General features: G+C 32.6%; 4 protein-coding genes across 4 annotated transcripts; 2 read left to right on the top strand and 2 right to left on the bottom strand.

Moving 5' to 3' along the window:
* Positions 1 to 11,961: 11,961 nt before the first annotated feature.
* LOC133336527 (eukaryotic translation initiation factor 3 subunit G-1) lies at positions 11,962 to 12,950 on the bottom strand. The gene is made up of 2 exons (XM_061544807.1): positions 12,862 to 12,950; positions 11,962 to 12,785 (listed from the first exon to the last, which is right to left on the bottom strand). Exon 2 carries the CDS (start codon positions 12,783 to 12,785, stop codon positions 11,976 to 11,978), a length of 810 nt encoding a protein of 269 aa, XP_061400791.1. The 5' UTR covers positions 12,862 to 12,950; the 3' UTR covers positions 11,962 to 11,975.
* Positions 12,951 to 15,686: 2,736 nt separating this feature from the next.
* LOC133336543 (uncharacterized) lies at positions 15,687 to 16,307 on the top strand. Its single transcript, XM_061544826.1, has one exon. It carries the CDS (start codon positions 15,687 to 15,689, stop codon positions 16,305 to 16,307), a length of 621 nt encoding a protein of 206 aa, XP_061400810.1.
* Positions 16,308 to 16,623: 316 nt separating this feature from the next.
* On the bottom strand, positions 16,624 to 18,343 carry LOC133336550 (histone acetyltransferase Tip60). Its single transcript, XM_061544833.1, has 4 exons — positions 18,272 to 18,343; positions 18,087 to 18,213; positions 16,901 to 18,029; positions 16,624 to 16,840 (listed from the first exon to the last, which is right to left on the bottom strand). The coding sequence occupies exons 1-4, from the start codon at positions 18,323 to 18,325 to the stop codon at positions 16,624 to 16,626; spliced, it is 1,527 nt and encodes a 508-aa protein (XP_061400817.1). The 5' UTR covers positions 18,326 to 18,343.
* Positions 18,344 to 18,882: 539 nt separating this feature from the next.
* Positions 18,883 to 21,469, top strand: LOC133336528 (tRNA (cytosine(34)-C(5))-methyltransferase). Its single transcript, XM_061544808.1, has 7 exons — positions 18,883 to 18,980; positions 19,048 to 19,737; positions 19,799 to 19,941; positions 20,002 to 20,331; positions 20,395 to 21,029; positions 21,099 to 21,248; positions 21,311 to 21,469. The coding sequence occupies exons 1-7, from the start codon at positions 18,921 to 18,923 to the stop codon at positions 21,451 to 21,453; spliced, it is 2,151 nt and encodes a 716-aa protein (XP_061400792.1). The 5' UTR covers positions 18,883 to 18,920; the 3' UTR covers positions 21,454 to 21,469.
* The last annotated feature ends 849 nt before the right edge of the window (positions 21,470 to 22,318 follow it).

Below are 22,318 nucleotides of genomic sequence, written 5' to 3'. Positions count from 1 at the left end.
AAATCAAACATCCATGATTGGCAATTTTTTTTGGGGGAAATATCGAATTGCTGGCAAACGAAAAGCTAGTTAAACAATTGTCGCCGTCATGTTCAATTAATAATCGCTTATAATTGTTAGACAATTCCAAAAAGAGATACGTCAATTAACAGTATATAGATAAAAATAGGGGAAATAAGCTCATCCTCAGGCGACAACCTTCTAGAAGATCTTCCATAAGACATCACACAAGGTCATCAAGAAGATCAACACGTCGTTCATAAAGATTCCTCCCAGTATAACGTCTCCAAAGGGCTTCTAAGATATGCTAAGACCTTCCAAAGGTTCTATGACATTCTTAAGTTCGCCGTAGACTTTTCAGTGACTGCTGAGATCCTTTAAAGTCTTCTTAGACTTTAAAAAGGATCTCAGAGATGTTTTAAAGGTCCTCAAAGCCTTATGAAGATCCCTAAAACCTTTGCCAGATCTCTAAGGCCTCATAGAGGTATTCTAAAGGGGTTTAAAACGTTTAAAGGCTTTTAAGGACTTTCTTAGAGTTGCTCAAGAACTTTTAAAGGTCTTCTTAGAATATCAAAAGGTTTTCTAAGATCATTTAAAATTCCTCTAAGATCTTATAAAGATCCTCTAAAGCCTTTTGAGCGTCTCTAAGGTATTTTGTTCGGGTGCTTTATATACACCCCCTTTTCTTCATCTAAAAATACTCTTCTATTTGTTCGTCTCTATAGATTCTCTTATGGTCGATTACAAGGGCTCCCTTCTGATCGCCTATAAATATTCTCTTCAGATTGCCTTTCTTTCTCTTTAAAATCACTTCGATAAATAATTTCTATATAAAATGTTGTCGATAAATATAGAACAAATTTTGCCGATTATCGATAAATAATTTTTATCGATTTTTTTGTCGATTATCGATAACTAATTTTCATAGGAAATGTTATCAATAAATTATTTCTATGGAAAATTCTTTGTCAATTATCGATAAATAATTTCTATAGAACATTTTATATCGATTATTGATAAATAATTTCTGCAGATTTTTTGTCTATTATCGATAAATGTTTCAATTTTTTTCGATTATCGATAAATAATTAGAAACATAATTTCTATAAAAAATATTTATCGATAAATAATTTATTTGGAAAATGTTGTCGATTATCGATAAATACTTTCTATGTAAAATCTATTATCGTTACTTAATTTCTTTAGACATATTTTCTATTATCGATAAATCATTTCTATTGATTTTTTGACGATTTTCGATAAATTATTTCTACAGAAATTTTTTTTTGTCGATTATCGATAAATAATTTGTATAGACATTTTTTCGATTATCAGTAAATAATTTTTATGGAAAGTTTTTTTCCGATTATCGATAAATAATTTTATATAGATAATGTCGATCGATAATTTTTATAAAAATATTTGTTGATTATCGATAAAATAATTTCTAGATTTTTTGTTGATTATCGATAAATATTTTTATAGAAAATAAATGTTTTCGATTATCGATAAATAATTTCTATCGATAATTTGTTCGATTTTTTTATAAATAGATTCAAAAAATTTAAGTCGATTATCAATAAATCTTTTCTGTAGAAAATTGTGTGTCGATTAACGATAAAATAATTTTAATATTTTTGTTCAATTATCGATTTTTTTAAAATTATTGAGAAGCAATATTTATATGGATTTATTTATTTTTTTATTTTTTTTTATTTTTGTAAATTCTCGATAAATAATTTATATAGAAATTTTTGTCAGTTATCGACAAAAAAAATTCTATAAACAATTTAATTTTCATACATTCTCTTTTGATCGTCTATAAAGCTTGTCTTTGAAGGCTCCCTGATTGTCCAAAAATTCTTTATTCTAATCTTCTCTAACAGCCCCTTGCAATTGTCCAAAAATTATCTCTTCAAATCAAATCCCCTGAAAAAATTCTCTAACGGTCGCCATACATTCTCTCTTCAAATCCCCACTAAAGGTGAAACATAACGGCTTCCTTTAGCTTTCATACAGAGACTCTCTTCTAGTAATCTTTAAGCCTCTCTTTGCTCACTCTTTACATTTTGCCACTATTTTATTGTTTTGTTGTCAAATAAAGAGTTAACATATCTTCCTTGCAAAATTTAAACCGAGAAAAAATATCTTCCATCCCAAAAATATTTAAATTCATTATTATTTATGTTTATATGTAAATGTTTAAATATATACAATCATATCGAAAAAATATGGGCAATTAAAGATGACACTTACCTCAATTTTTTTCTCAGGAACAAAACAAGCTCTTGCAGGCAGGCATACGAATTAAATGCGTTGTGGTGGAATTGAATGACTGGCTGGTTGGTTTGACTGGCTCTCTGTCTGCTGAGATGATTTGTTGTTTAATTTGTTTAATAATTTTATTTTTCTCTTCTGTGACTGCTCCTCAGAGGACAATGCCAAAAAAATCCAATTCCTTACTATATAAAAATATTTTTATATATATAGTTGTGCTCAAAATATTCCCAACGTTGAGAGGGAATTTTGTTGTTGTTGCTGCTGCTGTTGTTGTATTAAAATATTAAATATTTGTTGTTGTCACAATCTCAACGTGTCTACGTTGCAGAATTAAATGAATACGCGTCAGCAGCTTCAAGTAGTGGTAGTTGAAAATCAACGGGAAGGGGAGACAGCCAAATCGACCGACTAACCGACAGACCCCTTTTCTTTGTTTGTTGGCTGTTTTTTTCGAACGTAATAAGAGCCGCTCTCCACTGTTGTCACTGCACTCAATTCAATAGCCGATCACATTTAATTTCACACGTAATTTTACAAATATTTATTGTTTCGATTCTATGTAATTTCTTTTCGTAATTTTTTTATTCAAATTTAAAAGTTGTTTTTTATTCAAAAATGTTCAAATAAATGTCACTGCTTTGTGTTTGAATGGAATTTTGTGATATTTTCCTCCAAGGAATACTAGGTGAAAAAAAATAGAAAAATATTTATAACAGGTCAATTGGTTTCTTTTTTGTTCACTTCGCCATTGAACGCTTTTCCAATAATCAAAGCAATTGTTTTAATCATTTTTCTAGATCAAAGGCTGGATAACCAATGAAATGGAATTCATGCAAGAGGGGGGGGGACCATGATAGCCACGAATATTGCCATTGAGCCGCCTTAGGGAAATGTGCAGATTTATTTATGAATCATAACCATAGTAGCGACACTAAACACCAACAACCAACAAAGAAGAGCAGCCGCCAATAGGCCACGGGTAATAGCAAACAATATTAGCCAATATCTAACCAAGAAAATAAAAAAAACAGTGTTGCCATTTTATATTTCATTTATTTTTCAAAAAACTTTTCAACAGAATTTGGATGAGAAAAAAATCAAGAAGGAAAAAACAAACAAGGTTGCCATATCATACACAATTGTCTTACCAAAAATTCTCCCTTTGAATTATGTTCGAAATTTACCTAAAAAATTTACCAAAAGGTAAAAGGTAAAAACCTTTAACCTCTTTTTTAATAAATACTAAAATGAAAGAGATATAGGAACAGAAAAAAAAATAAATTTTCTACCAATAAATAAAAATTACCAAAATTTGTTGACCAAAAAAAAAATCTGACCAAAATGTGTCTACTATTTTTTTAACAAATTAAAAAAAAAACATCTGATTACAATTTTAATTAGAATAAATTATGAAATTGAAAGAATACCAATAAACAGAAAAATTCAATTTTCGAACAAAAAATCGAAAATTTTGACCAACATTTTACTCTTAAACTCTTTTCGAATAAATACTGAAGAGAAAGAGATATTTGCAAAAGAAACAAAAATTGCCAACCAGTTAAAAAAACCGTCCCTATTTAATGTCCAAAAAATCCGATCAACATTTTTTAATACTTTTTTTCTTTTCAATCAAAAATTTTGTTTTCAAAAATCCACCCCGTGACCGGATCCTAAATTTTCTTTTTAAATCTATTAAATTTCCAAAAAATAAAAAGAACCAAAAAAAGACCAAAATTTTTTCAATAAAATTTTTCGATCAAAAATTAATTTTTTTTCAAATGGGTACACCTATGCCTGGAGTCAAAAAATAGTTTTAAATAATCTGCGCCTATTATATGTCAAAAAAATGTTACCCAAAAAAATCCGACCAAAAATTGTTTTCAATAAAATTTTTTCGATCAAAAATTTTGTTTTCAAAAATCTAAAAAAAATATTTTTAAAAAATCTATTTAATTTTCAAAAAAAATTGACCCAAAAAACCGACCAAAATTTTTTTTTTTTTAAAAAAATCTATTTAATTTTCAAAAAAAATTGACCCAAAAAACCGACCAAAATTTTTTCAATAAAATTTTTTCGATCAAAAAAAATTTTTTTCAAATGTCTACACCTATGCCTAGAGTCAAAAAATAGTTTTAAATAATCTGCGCCTATTATATGTCAAAAAAATTGTTACCCAAAAAAAAATGCGACCAAAACTTTTTTAAATAAAATTTTTCGATCAAAAATTTTGTTTTCAGAAATCTAAACCCTTGACTGAAAAGGAATATTTTTAAAAATTATATTTAATTTCCAAAACAAAAATTGACCCAAAAAAAACGACCAATTTTTTTTCAATAACATTTTTTTAGATAAAATTTTTTTTTAAACCTACACCTGTGCCTTGAGCCTCCAAAAATATTTTTAAAAATCTGCGTGTGTCAAAAAAAGTTTACACAAATAAATATCCGACCAAAATTTTTCTACTAAAATTTTTTTCAATAAATTTTTTTTTCATCAAAAATTTAGTTTTTAAAAATCTAAAACTTTGTCGGGAGACTAAAAAAATATTTTGAAAAAAAATGTGAACCTATTAAATGTCAAAAAAATGTTGACCCAAAAACATCCCGACCAACATTTTTCTACACAGTTGTAGGGCTGGTGTATAAAATAAAAATTTTAAAAAATCTGCATCTATTAGGCGTCCAAAAAATTTGGCCAAAAAATCCGACCAAGATTTTTTCGATTAAAAATGTTTTTTTTTTTTTAAATCTACAACTCTGCCTAGCGCCTAAAAAATATTTTTTTAATCTGCGCCAATTAAATGTCCATAAAATTTAGACCCATAAAAAATCCGACCAAAATTTTTCTACCAATTTTTTTCAATAAATTTTATTTCGATCAAAATTTTAAATATGAGTAAAAAATTAAAAGAGATTTTTATAAAATTATAAAAATTCTACCAAATAAAAATCGACCAAAAGTTGTCTATAATTTCAAAAAAAACTACATATTTGTTATCTCAATATTAAAATTTTACACCCAAAAATGATAATTGTGATTGAAATTTTCAAGGAAAACAATTGAAGGGTTATCAAAATAATTTTTGAACTAAATAAACAAATCGACTCATTTTTTAAGAAAATTTATTTTTTTTTAAATTCTGTCCAAAGTTGAACCCTTAAGAGAACTCTAAAAGATGTACAAAAAATGTAATAAAAATGGGCTACCATTAAAAGTAAAATTTATTGCCAATGCCTTGGCCAGAATTGCTTTGCAAAGTTTGGAGCCATGGCTACAAGGCGGGGTATTCCGCCTACAACGCAAAAAAGACGCAATAATCTTCCACACAAAACTATAATGTTTATATATGTGTGTGTGTGCGTGTGTTTGTGTACTTTTTTCATGTTTGGTAAATAAAAATATCAACAAACATCTGTTGAATACTTTTTTGGGAACAATAAATAAATTAACTCAGAGAGTCGTTGCAGATCAAACATTGCGATATTTTTTGGCGGTCATAAGTTCTTAGGAAGTGGGGGGATTTTTAGAAAAAAAAATTAGTTTAAAGGGAGGGGTAAGAAATATTCAATTCAAAATAAATTACCTTGAAAATGAGTCAAAAAATTATTGTCTGTTTTATAGGTTCTGTTTGTTTTATAGGTCAGGTTATATTCCTGATATTGGTTTTAAAAATAAAAATTATTTAAGTTTTTGTTTTTTTTTTCGAATTCAGATTTTAACTTCCTTTCATTAGCAACATAATTAATTGCCTTATTCTTGGAATTTTGATTAACTAATTGCACGGTTCGGTGGAAAATAAAATTCTTCATAAAACTTTTTTTTTCAAGATTTGATTCGAATTCCGATAAAAAAACACCAATCGATCAATATTTATTTTTAGCAAATATTTTGTGTATCTCTATTTTAGAACACTTTCGATAATTGTGTGCATATTTTTGGAAACATTATCTTGGGTCACACACACATGTGCCTGCCTTTTTTATGGAATTCTTAAGATATGCCAACTTTCAATGGCAATGTCAAACAAAAAACAAAGATATGAGGGTTTTCTGCCGAAGAAAAAAAATAATTATTTAAATGCAAAATATGAAACCCAAGGAGGAAATTGGCTAAAAAAATAAATTAGGTCAGGCGAAATGTTTGTGGCCACCGCCAATTATTTCCTACCTTTAGACCTTCTAAGTTCGAAGACTCCCCAAATATTTTTTATATATAAAAATAGAAACCCATTTTTGTATTATCCCCTGAAACATCTCAATTTTGATTTTTACAAATAAAAAAAGGCATGAGTTCACCTAGTGTGTGAGCTGTTGTTTATATTTAGAATTATTATTATTTTTTTATTTTTATTTATTTTTTTTCTTTGGTAGTAATGCCACAATATTTTTCTGTTTGTTTTTATTTATTTCCCTTTTTAACTTGTTTTTACCAGATTTGTTTTATGAGTTTTTTTTTGCAGTTGTTGGGGAAATTGCCCCTCCTGCAACACACATACACACATGCACACACGTATCAAATTTTCGAATATCAGCTGTGAATTGCAAATTCCAAAGGAAACTGATTATAAATTAACCTCTAGTTAATCGGTCACCACTCCTCCTTCTCTCACACATGCCGGGGCAATTAAAACAAAATAACAATAATAAAAAACACACTTAAATAATGATGCCATATTGTTGGAGGTTTTGTTTAGAAGATTAAATGCATTTGGTCAAATGTTCTGGAAGGGAAGATAAAAATTTTATCTGAAATAAAATTTCACTTATATTTTGTGATAAAAAAAATAAAAGGAATATTATTTAGTCATTTTTACAAGTAACAATTGCAATTGGGCGCCAAATTTTTTAAAGCGAAATACCCTCCATGACTCCCTTTGATATCTTCATATTAAAATACATTAAGATTAATTCCAAAATGCAGATAAGAGATTTTTTGGTAATTTGCAATTGGGCGCCAGATTTTTTTTTTTTTTTTTTTTTTTTTTTTTTTGTAAAAATATACCCTAGGCCTGCGATATCTTTATATTAAAATTCATTAAAATTGATAAAAGGCTACAGAATTAGGTTTTCGAATTTCTCTAGGGCCTTATTCGGCAAATTTATATATTACAATTTATTAACACTGATTCAAAACTGCAGACATACGTTGTTAATATTCAAAATAAGGGTCTTTATGACTTTTTTGCATGGAAATTGCATTTGGGCACCAATGTTAACATAGACTAATTTTTATACCTGTCAGAATTGTTTTTTGCCGATTTTCACCCCATGTTCTGATATTTCTTAATATTAAAATTGATAAAAAGCTACAGAAAAATGTGTTCGAAATTCTCTAGGACCATATTTGGTAATTGTTGTAAATAAAAATTGCAATTGGGCGCCAAAAATTAACCTAGACAATTTTTTTTTTCAAGAAAATTTAAATTGGGCGCCAATGTTAACTAATTTTCATATCCTTCAGAATAGGTTTTGTTGTAAACTGTTTTGAATTAAAATTAATAAATAGCTGCAGCTGCATTTATAATATATCTGTTTCAAAAAGAATTCTGCAATGATATCAAAAAAATAGTAAAAATCAGTAGAAAAGACCAATAATTTTCTGTTAAAATTATATTTATGTTCTTAAAACTCCACTTTATTTAAAAATCCTTTTTAAAGTCTATCAACCAAATTTCAGTTAAATATTACTATTGTTTTGGTTTCAAAAAATATCATTAAAAAAAACAACGACACTGTTTTCAAACTCGATTATCAAACTTTTGTTTCGTTTTATGCATTGAAAGATTAATCCATGTTTAAAATACGACGACAAAAATTCTCACACACTACCGGTCTTTTATTATTGTTTTTTTTTCTTGTTCTTTATTAAATTTGCATATTCAGAGATTAATTTTAAAGATTATTTCGAGAATAATTTAATATAAAACAATAATAAAAACACAACACAACTCAATCAGCTGGTCTGTCGTCGACGTTGTCACAGTTCATTCTGTAAGTTGTAATGTCATTAATGTTGTTGTTTTTATTTTTCTGTTAAGTTACTTGTCACTTGGATGGAGGTGTTTTATCTGCTCTGCTCTCTCCCCCCACTTGCATATCTCTCTATCATAATATGTTGGTGTTGTGTTGTTGTTGTTGGAGCTAACATTCCACGCAGGGCATAAACCAACGGACAAAACGTATCGTGTTCAATTGGATTTGTTTTTCTTTTGTTTCTTCTTCTTGTCAACCACACCACACACATTTATTTATTTATTTCGTTTTTCATTTTATTATTATTTCTCGTTTTTTTGTTTTATTATTTTCATTGATAACTTTTTTGTTTATTTTTGTTGTTGTGGCTTTTAGATTTGTTTTTCTTTTTCCCTTTGATTCTTGGGTATTTTTTTGTTGGTTGTTCGGTGTTTTAATAAAACGACGACGGCGACAACGAATGCACACACATTTATACGCAATTTGCTCCCCACTTGTTTGTTGTTGTTGCTCTACTCTCTCACGCACTTGCAGCAAGTCCGTTCATAGACGATGGATGGTTGGATCCCCCCATAATCACAGATCCATTATGCATTAAAATCTATACACAAACACTTACACATATATACACACGTATAGAGCAGAAGAAAAAAATCGTCTGCATAAATTTCAGTGTGTATGCAATTTGAATTAAAATATAAAAAAATTATACGGTTTTCAATCTCTTCTTTTGTTGTTGTTGTTTTCTTACGATTAAGGCCCATAAACCGGCAGGCAGCCCACAACACAAAAACGACACTTCCAATTGGATTTTTCTTTAGTTTTTTGTTTTTCTTCACAACAAAACATGCACTTTTTAAAATAATTTCTTAAATATTTATTATTTCTTATTTTGTTTTCTTCTACTTTGTTTTTGTTTTTCTTGGTTTAACGTTTTCAACCGGAAAACTCGACACAGTATTGCTGCCTTCGCACATTAACGCACAACCTCCACGAACGAAATACAAAAAACGACTAACGAATTTTCAAACAGCAGTTGCGATGTCCGATGACGATGTGAACCCACCTAGAGGTATGTTTTATCTTGCTCTTTCCTCTATTTCTATCTCGCTCTCGATTTCCATGTTCCTCTGTGCATGTTCATTCTAAACAAATGGGGTTCATTCGACATCCCAACAAAAAATGTCAAACGGAAACTTCGACTTCGGAAATTTCCGACTGAAAGGGATTGCCTGGACAATTGTCTGGAAAAGTGGAGTCCTATCATGAGGATATTTAATAGAGTATCCGAAATTGCACTCATGGAACATAATAACTACAAATTAATTTAAGTATCTTATCAATAACTAACATTTTTTATCCATATAGCCGATACAGATTTAAGAAGGGCGAAGACTAGGGCTTGGTGCCGCATTGATTTAAAATCTTCAGCACGTATATTTCAAATTGTCCTAATTAAAACAGTAATTAATTCTTCCTGAGATATGGGTCTATAAATTTCCGCTAAGGCCATTGTAATTTCCGATTCCATTTGAAATTCACAATGGCAATATGGATATCAATTTGAAGCTGTTGAAGTCCTGATTACAAAAATTTAATTTATAAATAAATGATATGCCGTGGGCAATTGTCTGGTAAATGTTAAGTGGAGTTCTATCATGAGGATATTTAATTTCATTCTTCCTGAAATATGGTTCTCTAAATTTCCGCTAAGGCCATTGTATTTTCCCATTCCTTTATATAATTCACTAAGGCAATATGGGTTTTTTATTTAATTCGATTCTACACTAATTCAAGAATGTCCCTAAAAATTTCAAGTGAAAATCTCAAGAAAATATAGCCGATTTATTGTGTCAGCATTAAGAGACGGCAAAAGGGCTTCTCCAACTTTAAACGCGTTTTTCTCTTTTGCGAATGGCGGGCAATATAACTCAAAAACTAATAATCCAATCGATTCCAAATTTTTACACGTTTCTCTGTGAGTGTATAGCTATTGTATGAACTAGGATAAAGCCAATCGGTGAAGAACTTCCTTATTTTTAACTTGGTTTTTGGTCAAAAATCGGCGATTTTCCAAAAATATTTTTTCAAAGGTCCGCCATTTTGTTAATTTCAAAACGAAGTCAACAATCCTAGTTCATACGAGAGCCAGACATGTACTCTTTCTAACACCGTTGGAATTTTCGGATTCCGATGTTCCAGTGAAGAGTTATCATGCCCGCCATCAAAAATAAGGACTTTTCTTTAATTACAAAAAACAACAACAAAACAATAACAAAATTATTTTTTAAATTATTTTTCTTCTATTTTAAATCTTCAATTATATATGTGTAAAGTTACAAACCTTAACAAGCATTGGTATTGATTTACAAGCCCATTGAAAATCTTGAAAAATTAAAATCGAGAATGGGTGGGGTCCTGATTACAAAAATCTAATTTCCAACTGAATGAGATACCATGGACAATTGTCTTGTAATGGTTAAGTGGAATTCTATGATGAGGATATTTAAGAGAATATCAAAATAGTATTCAAATTATCATTTTAAAATTTTCAGAACATTTATTCCAATGGGTACTGATTAAAACGATAATCCATTCTTCCTGAGATATGGGTCTACAAAGTCCCGTTAAGGTATATGTATTGTCCCATTCCTTTTAAAATTAACTAAGGCAATATGGTTATCAATTCGATACTGTTGAAATCCTGATTATAAAAATGTAACCAAATTTCTTAACATATAGGCTTCCAAAATTCCACTGGCACCCATATATATATATATATACTATTACCAACAATGATAAGTCAACCATTTTTTTTTTCTTAATAGAAAAGTAGTTAGGCAACTGAATCTGCTTTAAATTGTACTAGAATTTGGCAGGAGGAATGGATACCATAAAATGAGCCTATAATGAATTTTAACCTAAAAGAGAAACAAAAGGCCAAGTAACCTAACTGAGTCTCAAAAAGCCAATAAAATGTCGATTGACTTGTATAGAAGACAGCTGATATTAGGACATCAGTTTAGATCTTAGAACAAATCTCGATCAGAGACAGGACAATAACATAAAAAATACCATTTCAAGTAGCCCTTCAGGCCTTCCATACTTCCCAATATATGACCCATAAGGGGGAATTCTAAAATCTGTGATATTTTAACTGAAAATTTCTAATGTGATCACTCTGGAATTTATCCGATCTTTCCTACCATCCTTGAGATTTTTATCTAGACTTATTACGAAATTTTTTGGATTTGAGATCAACACAAATAATAACTGTTAAAAAAGCCGTAGAACCCCATAAGGTAGAAATTTTGGGAACTTTAATTTCAATTTATTAAATTTAAAGTTCACAATTTAATTATGAATCAAATTTTCTATCCAAATAACACCCAATCTACTATATGTTATAACCCCCACAAGAAAAACACAATTGTCAGTTTTTTTTATGGTTACCAGTTTTTATTGTAACCCTAGCTAATAAAATGCTATCATATTCATAATTTAATACGACCGCGGATTGTGAAAAAAGCAAACTGTTGTTATCAAACATTTTTCTCTCCTATTGGTCGTTTTATAAATTAGTTATATTGTGTGTATATATAAAAAATCAATAACTTCTTCTCCTCCTTCGGCTGTTTCTTTTTCCTTTTTTTAATTTTGTTTACTGTAACTATTGCTACTAGTTGTGGCTGTAGATGTACTGTTGGAATCTTTAATGTTATATCAGTTATTCTGTGGCTTGGACCATTCAGCACTAAGAATCAAATGATCATAACCATGACCATTAAGAATTTCAATGGCAGCAGCAGCATCTTTACGTTGGCGGAAATGAACATAGGCGAAACCTTTGCAGAGGCCGGTATTTTTATCGCGTGCCAAATACATTTTGGTGTGCTGGCCAATACGTTTGATAAGTTCTTCCAAATCTTGTTCGGTCATCGATTCAGACAAGTTGGAAATGCGAATGGCAGCTGTATCGTCACGACCACGAATACCACCCATACCACCTTTCTGGCTGTCCTTAAGGAAGGGAGGTACATATTTGCCGGGTTTGGGTGCTTCCGTGGCAGCAGCTGCAGCAGCCGAGGCCTTCTTCTCCATCAGATTTGTATCCATAGATGTACCCTTGTAGGGACAATTGACAGACCAATGCTCACCGTTACAGATACGACATTTGGCAATATTTTTGGTCAGATCCAATAGATTATCATTGGCCTTTTCTTCTTCCTTGGTGTTGAGGAATTGCATAAAGATTTCTTCGGCCACCATTGTGGTCTGGGAGTTGGGACCGGGCTTGTCGTTCTTGGATTCGCCAAATTTTGACCATGTACGACGCTTGGCCACTGTCTTGGGTACGACTTCTTTGGTGATTTTATATGTGCGTACTACCTTGGTTTTCTTGTCATCTTTGTTGTATTTATACTCTGTGACGTATTTGAAGCCATTCTCAATCACTTCGGTAGTTGGTGGCAGACCGCCGTAATCTAGCTCAACCTCATCAGCCCAAGAAGATTTAATGTCAGGTGCAGGCATCTGTATACAGATTTTTTGATAAAAATAAACACATTAGCGGCTAAATAACAATTTACATAATAGTTTAATGACAAACCTTATTGTTATTAATTAATTTTACACAAAAATATCACCAAATTTTACGCCACGAGTTAAGCAAAATCGATAGAATTGCAAAAAAGAAAATGTCAACGTTGTGCTTCTTCTTTTTTGTGCAATGATATCATTGTGTAGTGTATGATTTCATAGCGGTGAGCTTTTGTATGTGTCAAGGTGGTTGTAAGGCGAACGTGGAATAGGCGTAACACGTACGTAAGATTTTCGGATTCTGATGAATATATAATGTTATTTTGAAGGACAAAAATAACTTATATGGCTATAAGTCCGCTTTTCCACAGGCAGATTTTTATTTGGCAAATTTTTTGTTTTCTCTTTTGAAATTTTCGCTTGCTTTTCCATTAGTAAATTTTTCTTTGCCAAATTTTTCTTTGCCAAAAACACCATTAGATGGAAATGCTCAGAGATTAATAACATTATTTGATTGTAGCTCAGATCCTAGATTTTTTAATAATAGTTTTGAAAAAGGATAATCAGAGCGTATTTTTTAAATAATGATTTGTGGAAGAATAATTAGATATAGGATTTTCTAAATTTATTTTCTTAGAATTGCTTATATTGCTTAGAAATGTTCGAATATATTCAGCAAAATGTAGAATAAACAATGCCATTTATTTTTAATTGATTAAACAGGATCATATAGATATTAAAAATAGTCTAAAATTCAATAAAATGAAATTCTTTTCTTGTCTTTGCTGTGTGTACAGTCTATGAGTTGAGCTATCAATTCATTATGAGTGTCATCAATCATTTGTAAATTACTTGATTAGTCAAAAGTCGACCTATTTATCCCTATACTGTCGACCATCATTCGTTGTTTCGCCTTTGAAGAAAGCGGGATATTTAAGATTGTTTTACCAGAGCTAGAGATTGTATTCATTGGCGCACAAAATGGCGAATTACAAGATCGATTTCCAAATTAACAATGAAAATCAGAGTAAGTTAATTTTAATGTCCTTATGGATAAATGATGAAATATTTGTATCATTTTTTTTTTTGTATAGACACTTATCATGCCTCCAAAAATATTATGGATCAGGCTCGCAAGCATACAGTTAAGAAACAAGCATTTGGCGAGCTGAAAAATGTCATACACAATCAATTGCAGCCCAAATCCTTGAAATTTGACGAAGTACGCATTAACAAAGCCCAAAAATGTACTGAACTACGTCCAACCGTACAGAAACAGCCCCAATTGCTCAAGGCCACAAAACAATCCAGCAAAGTAACATCCAAAGCTGCACAATGCAATGACGCTGAATTGGAGTTGTTGGAATATTTTGATTTTGCTCCCAAATGTTGTGCTAAACCCTACAAAAGTGAGTATGGTTTTGTATACTTTTTTCTCTGATATAGATCTAATTTTTTATTGTTTGTTTTTCAAAGGTGATCGTGAAATTTGGTATGATAACATTTTCGATGATTCCATGATGGACAATCTAATAAAAGGTGCCTATGCCGATACGGAGGATGAGGAGGAAGTTCGTCGTACTAATGAAACATTCAAAGATTTCGATTCAGATGATTCGGGTTGTGAAGATCTTCTTGATTTCGACAATTCGAAATGTTTTAATTATCTCGCTAAAGATGTGGATATTGAAGAGATGATAACTCCACCTTCCTTGATGAATTTTTCACCTTGCATGATGGATGAATTGCCAGATTTTGGTGATTTCTAGAAGTAATGATTTCATTTTTCTCAACCTTTATTTTATTTATTTGTTTTTTGTTTCTGTGTAGCGTAGTTCGTCTTCATAACAAAAATATGTTTAATTTATAATTTTCATAGATTTCATTTTTATTAAATACATTTGATTTTAATTATATTTTAATATACGTAAAGAAGTCGATGATAAGTTATTTGGGGTTGAGGCATGCCAGAGGTTTAATTGTGGTCTTTGGGAGAATGCCTATGGACAGAAAATTGGGCTACGAAGATATAATTGTATTTTATATGGCCTGTATTCCAAAAATTTTGAAAGCGTGAGGAAGAATCTTCAGGGTTTTATTGCCATAGGCTATGGTTTTTGCGTGATTGTCGACAGTAATTGCCTTATCTCGGTTGTGGCAAAGACTAGTTACAAAAGTTAATACAAGGCTTCATATAGATGTACATGATTACAGGTTTATGATCGCCTCGTCAATCCAAAGGATCACTGGCTCTTAGACGCTGCTCTAAAATTCCGCTGCGCATAATACCAGCTACGCAATATAATTTTATTTTAAATGAAAATGCATAGATCAAAATGTTAACCACATTGTTAACGTTTAATTAAAAACCAATAAGATCCATTGATGAAACCCGTGGTCCCAATGGAATTTTGGAAACTCATTTCTTAGTATGTATGGAGTTCCACAAAGAAATAACCTGAATTTAGAAAAAATCCATTCGTAGCACCTCTACGTTACGTTCCTTACTAATTCTATTTAAATACATTTTTCATAGCAAATAGCTTTTGTACACCTAACCTCGTAAACAGTGACAATTCACAATAATGTACAGCGCCCGAAATGATCAGTAAATGGCGCACTCAATGGCCTCTATCTAGTCACTTACTTCCCTTCGAACAATTTCCATCCCTTTATGTCATTTTCTAAACAAAACGATGATATTGGTGTTATACATCATCTTCATTCGTAAACAAAACATATAACGGCCATTTTTTAATTTATCACCCATTATCTCCTCGCTCCCTCTATTCGTTGCAAGTGGAACGTTTTTAAATTAGGTCGGTTTATTCAGAAAAAATCAAAAGGCGCGCAGAAGAGTCTTTGGAATTAGATTTAATTAAAAAAACCTTAAAAATGTCTTTCGTTACTCCATCAACTCCAACCAAAAGCAAACCTAATACCAGCCAATTGCAGACATCCGTCACAGCTGCTCAACAGCACCATAATTTGGATGACATCAACATGTTACTCTATCTGGATGCCTTGAAACGCAAGACGGACAATGAAAATGCTGTAATGCAAAAAATCGAAGAATCCTACAAAATCTATCAGAAAAGACGTCACGAATATACCCATTTGTATTCACGCTATGTGGAACTACTGAAAAAGGCTGGCACTCGTCGTGTGCTAAAGGAACATTGCTTGGGGGAAAATATGAATCTTGCAAAGGCCATGGAAGATGCCCGCAACATTAAGGATAAACTTAACAGTGGCAGTGCCACCGACTACATTGATAAGGAAGAGTTGGAGAAGTTCAAGAAACTGCTGTCTTCGGGAAGTAAACATGAAAATCTTAAACAATTGCGTATGGAAATTACAGATTTGAAAATTGCCACCAAAGCTATCCAGACGTCGATTGAATCTACAGAAGCGGCCCTTGATAATGGTACAAATCAGAGTTTAGATCTTTTCACCGAAGAGTTGGATATGGAAAATTTCCCCAATTTGTATAGAATGCATGAAATGGAAAATTAAAAAACACGTTTGAATTAATTTTTCTGTTTTTATTTGTTTATTTTTCTACAAGGAAGTGTGTTAGATGCGGAATTGTAGCATTTTTTTTTCATTTGCCAGCCTGGTTTATATGGGCGCACAATAATGTTAGGGAGATGCGTTGATTGATTTTCTACAAACAATGAAGAGAATGGAAGAATTACAAATCAATGAAATGAATTTTGGAAAAATGAGTTTGAAGAAGAAGAAAGGATGATTGGGAGTTTTTACAGAGGAGGAGTTGGTGGTAGGGAGAAGTCTAGAAAAGGTTTAGGTTCTAAAGATGTTTTCAAGACATTTACCACTTTGAACGTTTCGACCAGTCTTTGGGAGTCCAGTGCAGGCATTTCGAGTCGATGCGTATTTTGCGTTTCTCCATGGCTTTTTTATGTTGGTCTATTGTTTCACGATTTATGCACACAATATACTGGCCCTTGTAATAATTTATCAGGTTGAGGTTTTGTAACGTGGAGATGACATCTTCCTTTTTAATGGAGGTCACTTCGCATATGTCACTAAAAAGAGGAGACATTTGGTAACACATATAATCTAAATGAAATTAAACTTTTCCTTACTTTATGGTTATTGTGGGTTTCTCTCCATCACTATTTGGCTTTTGACTGATAAATATCTCTAGTATTGTCTGAGCCCAGTATGAACGATATGACAGCAGACCCAAATCCGATAGAGGTTTCTCCGGTGACCCTGTCTTACCTTCAAATTTCGATAACTCATAACTAAATTCTATTAACAATTTGCCATAACCCTTGCGTTGATACGGAGGCATTGTCAGAATACAGGCAACATTGTAATCTTCTGTACTTTCCTTTTCCTTGGAGAAATAACCAACTATATGAAAACCTCTGCTATCGTATTCTGTCATTACATAGAACAGAAACGGATCTGTGTCATAATACAACGTTTTGTGATCGAGGAATAGCTTGGCCAGTAAACATAAATTTTGGGCATAAACTTTGTTTTTGCGCCCATCAATTTCGAAGAAGGATATCGTATTCTTGCGATAAATTTCATTACCAGGCGGATGACGTAGATTACACTTTACCAAATGTCGTTCTAGGCATTTTCGACTTTTACGATATTTCAGACAAAATTCACAGATATAAATGCAGGGCATTTGACAGATTTCCTGAGGGTAGGGTGAGAAATACCAAGGTTTGATACGATGTTTACCCAGTTCTATCATTTCGATATTTTTCATACGTGTTACTACATCGTCTTGATGTATGCTAACCATACTACCGGATTGTCGTGGTGTGGCACTTTTGCCATCTTGAGAAACCTCTTCGGCGGCTGGGACTACAACTGGTGCCGCCGCAGGCGGAGCAGCTTCTGGTACAACAGGTGGGGCTGGTGGCAAAGGTGTGGGTATAATCTGCAATAAACATGGAATATTAGTAATACACGAAGTATTTGGATGTGCAGGAATACCGACTTTATCTACCTTTCGTTTACGGTTAATTTTCTTCTGTAATGCTGCCGCTAACACGGCATTACCATTAACCACTTCACCAGCACCGGGTTGTGGTGAGGTGGGTCTCGAAGCACTACCTGTAACCGAAAGTAATTTCTTGGGTGTTGTCACCCCGGTACTAGCTCCAGTTTGGGTACCATCTCGCCGGGGGAATTGTACCTTGCGTGTGTCCAAATCTTCTTCAGTTACCCATTCATCCAGACGTTTGTTGACTGCAAAGAAGTGTGATTAGTGGACTATGTGATGGAATCCTTATGCCCAATACTTACAATCGACATAATGAACATAAAACTGTCGTTTGCCTTCGTGCTCCTTAATGCTAACGATCTCAGCCAGTGGCCAATCGTCCGTTTTGTGCATACGCACCGATAGCCTACAGCCCTCCGTCAAGGAAGCCTAAAAATGGAATTGGTGATTATATGCGTGAAGAAATTGGTGCTGCATTATGGCATACCGTTGATTCACATATGGATGAGACATCCTCGTCAATGTCCGTTTTTTGTTTCATGATTTAGATGATTTCGTTTGTTTATTTTCTTTTTGCAAGGACTGAAATAGGTTTCTAGAAATTGAAAAATGTCTGCAAGTGGTTAGGGATTTATAGTTTGACTTTTGACTGCCTTTGGAAATAGATATATGAAAGCTGAATGATGTGAAACTGCAAGAAGACAATTACATGGAAATATAATGGGATAATAATATTTTTTGGAAGTAATTTTAACACATAATAACTGTTGTCCATGCAGGCCAATAGATTGTTTTAATTTTGAATAGGTTTTAAAAATTTAATTAATAAAAATTCTGCAATCCATGGGTACCCACCCTGCATCATCAGCATAACATTAAATGCATCTCTGTACTGTGTTACTCATTACCCTCATTCGTAAACAATATGGTTTTGGACTATTTTGGTTCGAGTTCATTTTGTATTGCCCGTTCTCTGTTTTCTCTCCATATTCGTTTCGTGTGGAACGTCTTTAAATTAGGTCGGTTCATTCAGTAAGCTACACGTGTTGTGTAGTTTGGTCTTGGAGGAGAAACATTTTCTTTTTTTAATTTTCCGCCAGTTTGTCATTTGATTTTGTGTGAAAAATATTCTAAACATGGGTCGTAAGGGTAAAGCTAATCCTTTTGCTGCTAAAAAACGTCAAAGGCGTGAAAATGTAAGCATAAGTTTTTCGGAATCCTGTAAATCTAATCTAATCCAAACCCATTGTATTGCCTCCATAGCAAGGTAAAGACACACGTCCCCAAGGACCATATGAGGAAATTGTACGGGACAATGAAGCCTTCCTCAAGTACTATCACATGCAAAACATATGTGCCGATGAACAGGAATGGCAGCAATTTTTGGCTTCCATACGTGATAATTTGCCGGCTACCTTCCGTGTAACAGGTTTCAAGGGTGAAGCCAAAGCCTTGTTGGACATAATTGAAAAAGATTTGTTTACCGAGTACATTAAAGGTGTGGCAGAGTTACGTGGAAAATCCGTAGATGAAGTAGAGAAACCATTGTGTTTGCCCTGGTATCCCAATGGCATGGCATATCAATTGGATTTAACCCGCAAAGATATCAGAAGATCAGAACCTTTGTATCGCCTGCATAATTTCCTTATTAATGAGACAAATGCCGGTGCCATTAGTCGTCAAGAGGCGGTATCTATGATTCCACCACTTGTATTGGATGTTAAACCCACCGATAAGGTTTTGGATATGTGTGCTGCACCTGGCTCAAAGACAGCCCAATTGATTGAGGCTCTGCATGCCGAACCGGAGAAATATAAAATACCACCTGGTTTTGTTTTGGCCAATGATGTGGACAATAATCGCTGCTATATGTTGGTGCATCAGGCCAAACGTTTGAATTCACCTTGTTTTGTTGTCACAAATCATGATAGTGCATTCTTCCCGAATTTGTTGGTATGTTTGTGAACTAATTTTTTATTTCCTGAATTATTTTATTAACTGCGTTTCTTCACAGCAAACTGAAAGTGATGGCAGCAAATCTATTTTGAAATTTGATAAAATCCTTTGTGATGTACCCTGTTCCGGTGATGGTACTCTACGTAAAAATCCTGATATTTGGGGAAAATGGAATTTGGGCCAAGCCTATAATTTGCATGGGTAAGTTTGAATATGGTTTTTATTCAGGAATAAAAAAATAAATATTAAAATTTCTTGCAGTGTTCAATACCGCATCACCCGCCGTGGTGCTGAAATGTTGGAAGTTGGCGGCCGTCTAGTATATTCCACCTGCTCCCTGAATCCCATTGAAAATGAGGCTGTGCTGCAGCGTATTATTGCCGATTCCAATGGTGCTTTGGAAATTGTAGATGCCTCACATTTAGTGCCTGGTTTGAAATACATACCCGGCATGACTAAATGGAAATTGGCTTCCAAAGAGGTTGATGAAACCTACAGCAGTTTCGAAGAAGTTCCTGAAAAATATCACACCATTATTAGGCCAAATATGTTCCCATTGCCAGACATAGAGAAATATGGTTTAGAGAAGTGGTAAGTAATTTATAAAATTCTTCGAAAAACAAATATTAAAATATTTTTCTTTGTTTTTCACAGTATTCGTGTCTTACCTCATTTACAAAATTCTGGTGGATTTTTCGTAGCTGTTTTACACAAAAAATCCCAGCTGCCATTTGAGAAAAACGATGTTAAAGATTTGGTGGATAAACCCAAACCTGAAGTAAAACTCGATGAAGAGGGCAAGCCCATTGAAGAGAAATCTGTACCCTGGGGACCCCAACGCAAACGTAGACGTCTACATGGCTACAAAGAAGATCCTTATGTTTTCTTCGAGGAGAATGATGCTGATTGGTTGGAAATTAAGAAATTCTATGACTTGGACGATTCATTTAATAGTCGTTGCCTGCTGACACGTTGTATTACCGAGAAAAAGAAAAACATTTACTATTGTTCGGAATTAATTAGGGATTTGGTATTACTCAACGAGAATAATATTAAAATTATCAATACGGGTGTGAAATCATTTGTACGCTGTGAAAATCGTCATACCCAACATCCATTCCGTTTGGCTCAGGAAGGTTTACAGACAACAAATGCCTTTGTGGGACCCAGTCGTCGTATTGTGGTGGAAAAGGAAGATTTAATTTTACAGTTAAATTGTACAGATCCAACAAAACCTCCCTCGACAACAGAGCTGAAAGAAGCAACCCAGCAGAGGTGTAAGGAATTGAGTAAGTTGAAGGGTAGACCAAATTAGTATTGGGAACGATTTTTATAATTTCTTTTGTAATCTCTTCTAGGTGTGGGTAGTTGCATTTTGAAATATAGTGATGAACGCTTTACCCTACACATTGTTGGCTGGCGTGGTACCTCCAGTTTACGTGCCTATGTTGATAGCAGTGAAACCTTGCATATTTTACGTTTACTTGGTGCTGATATTAGTAAATTTGGTAAGTTGTTTTGAGATTAGCTATCAGGCAGTTACTAATTTGTTTATTATTTGATTTTACAGAGGTTAACAAATATGAAAAAGCCAGAGAAGCTGCCGCTGCCTTGGCTGCTGCCGAAGATGTAGCCGAGGATGTTGCCAAGGCTGCTGAAGAGGTTTTGGAGGAAGTAGAAAATGATATGAACGATACAGCAATAACAGAATAATTTATATAGGTTTTATTTTTTTCGTATTTTATTACAAAAAGATAAAAAAGAAGAAATTACATTTTAATTGTATTTGTTTATTAGTTTAAGTTACTTGAGTATATGTGCTATTGCATATAACATACTAATTGAAATCGAAATACAAACTAAGTTCTTCGAAAAAAAGATTGTGTTTTTTTATTAAATCAAAAACTGTTTCAAGGTAAAAACGATATTTGGATATTTCCTTTCAATTAAAACAAGTTGGAAAAACAAATCATAAATCCATTTTAGATTTGTTTGATTTTTTTCCCCCTCCATACGAAATTGCTATTCAATAAACGTTGCTGCATACTCATGGTTAGATAGTTGTTTTCATAGATTTCCGTTTAAAGAAACACGATTTTTATTTGAGCACTACTTAAAATTGTACAACATATATGCTTCAATTATCATTGGCATCCTGTCGCAGAAACAAACGAAACGAAAAACTCATGCGAGAAAATTACATTTACGTGACTATAATATAATAGACAATTTCTTTGATTGCCGGGCAGAAGGAAGCAAGGAGGGAAGAAGAGGAATGAGGAGAGTATACAAAATTGTGTGATATGATGGTAGTGACATTGCAGCTGGTGTTCTTTAACAACAAGGATTTTCATTCATGTTTTTATAGCAAAAAATATCCTGTCTGTTTTTTCACATTCTCACACACACATATAGTAAATGTTTGTTGTTGTGTGTGTCTGTGGAAAATAGCCGGAAGACAAGCAATCATTTAAGCGGAAATAATACAGAACTGTTGCTTGCTTTCCGGTTGCAAACAAACAAATAGCAACAAGAACAACAACAACAAAAATTAAAGAAGACATAGTAAAACACGTAC

This window comes from Musca vetustissima, unplaced genomic scaffold, assembly GCF_032173495.1.
Source record: "Musca vetustissima isolate MV318-11 ecotype Yass unplaced genomic scaffold, APGP_CSIRO_Mvet_v1 utg1129, whole genome shotgun sequence".
NCBI classification, from domain to species: domain Eukaryota; kingdom Metazoa; phylum Arthropoda; class Insecta; order Diptera; family Muscidae; genus Musca; species Musca vetustissima.
Note: the sequence above shows the minus strand (reverse complement) of the source record. Positions and strands in the feature narration are given on the sequence as shown.

Bases quoted from the DNA above. Each gene is read 5' to 3' on its own strand.
- LOC133336527 (XM_061544807.1), bottom strand. From the start codon at position 12,785: ATGCCTGCACCTGACATTAAATCTTCTTGGGCTGATGAGGTTGAGCTA.
- LOC133336543 (XM_061544826.1), top strand. From the start codon at position 15,687: ATGTCTTTCGTTACTCCATCAACTCCAACCAAAAGCAAACCTAATACC.
- LOC133336550 (XM_061544833.1), bottom strand. From the start codon at position 18,325: ATGAAACAAAAAACGGACATTGACGAGGATGTCTCATCCATATGTGAA. The intron at 18,214-18,271 runs GTATGCCATAAT...TTCCATTTTTAG, and splicing joins CATCCATATGTGAATCAACG to GCTTCCTTGACGGAGGGCTG. The intron at 16,841-16,900 runs GTAAGGAAAAGT...TCCTCTTTTTAG, and splicing joins AAACCCACAATAACCATAAA to TGACATATGCGAAGTGACCT.
- LOC133336528 (XM_061544808.1), top strand. From the start codon at position 18,921: ATGGGTCGTAAGGGTAAAGCTAATCCTTTTGCTGCTAAAAAACGTCAA. The intron at 19,738-19,798 runs GTATGTTTGTGA...GTTTCTTCACAG, and splicing joins CATTCTTCCCGAATTTGTTG to CAAACTGAAAGTGATGGCAG. The intron at 19,942-20,001 runs GTAAGTTTGAAT...AATTTCTTGCAG, and splicing joins CAAGCCTATAATTTGCATGG to TGTTCAATACCGCATCACCC.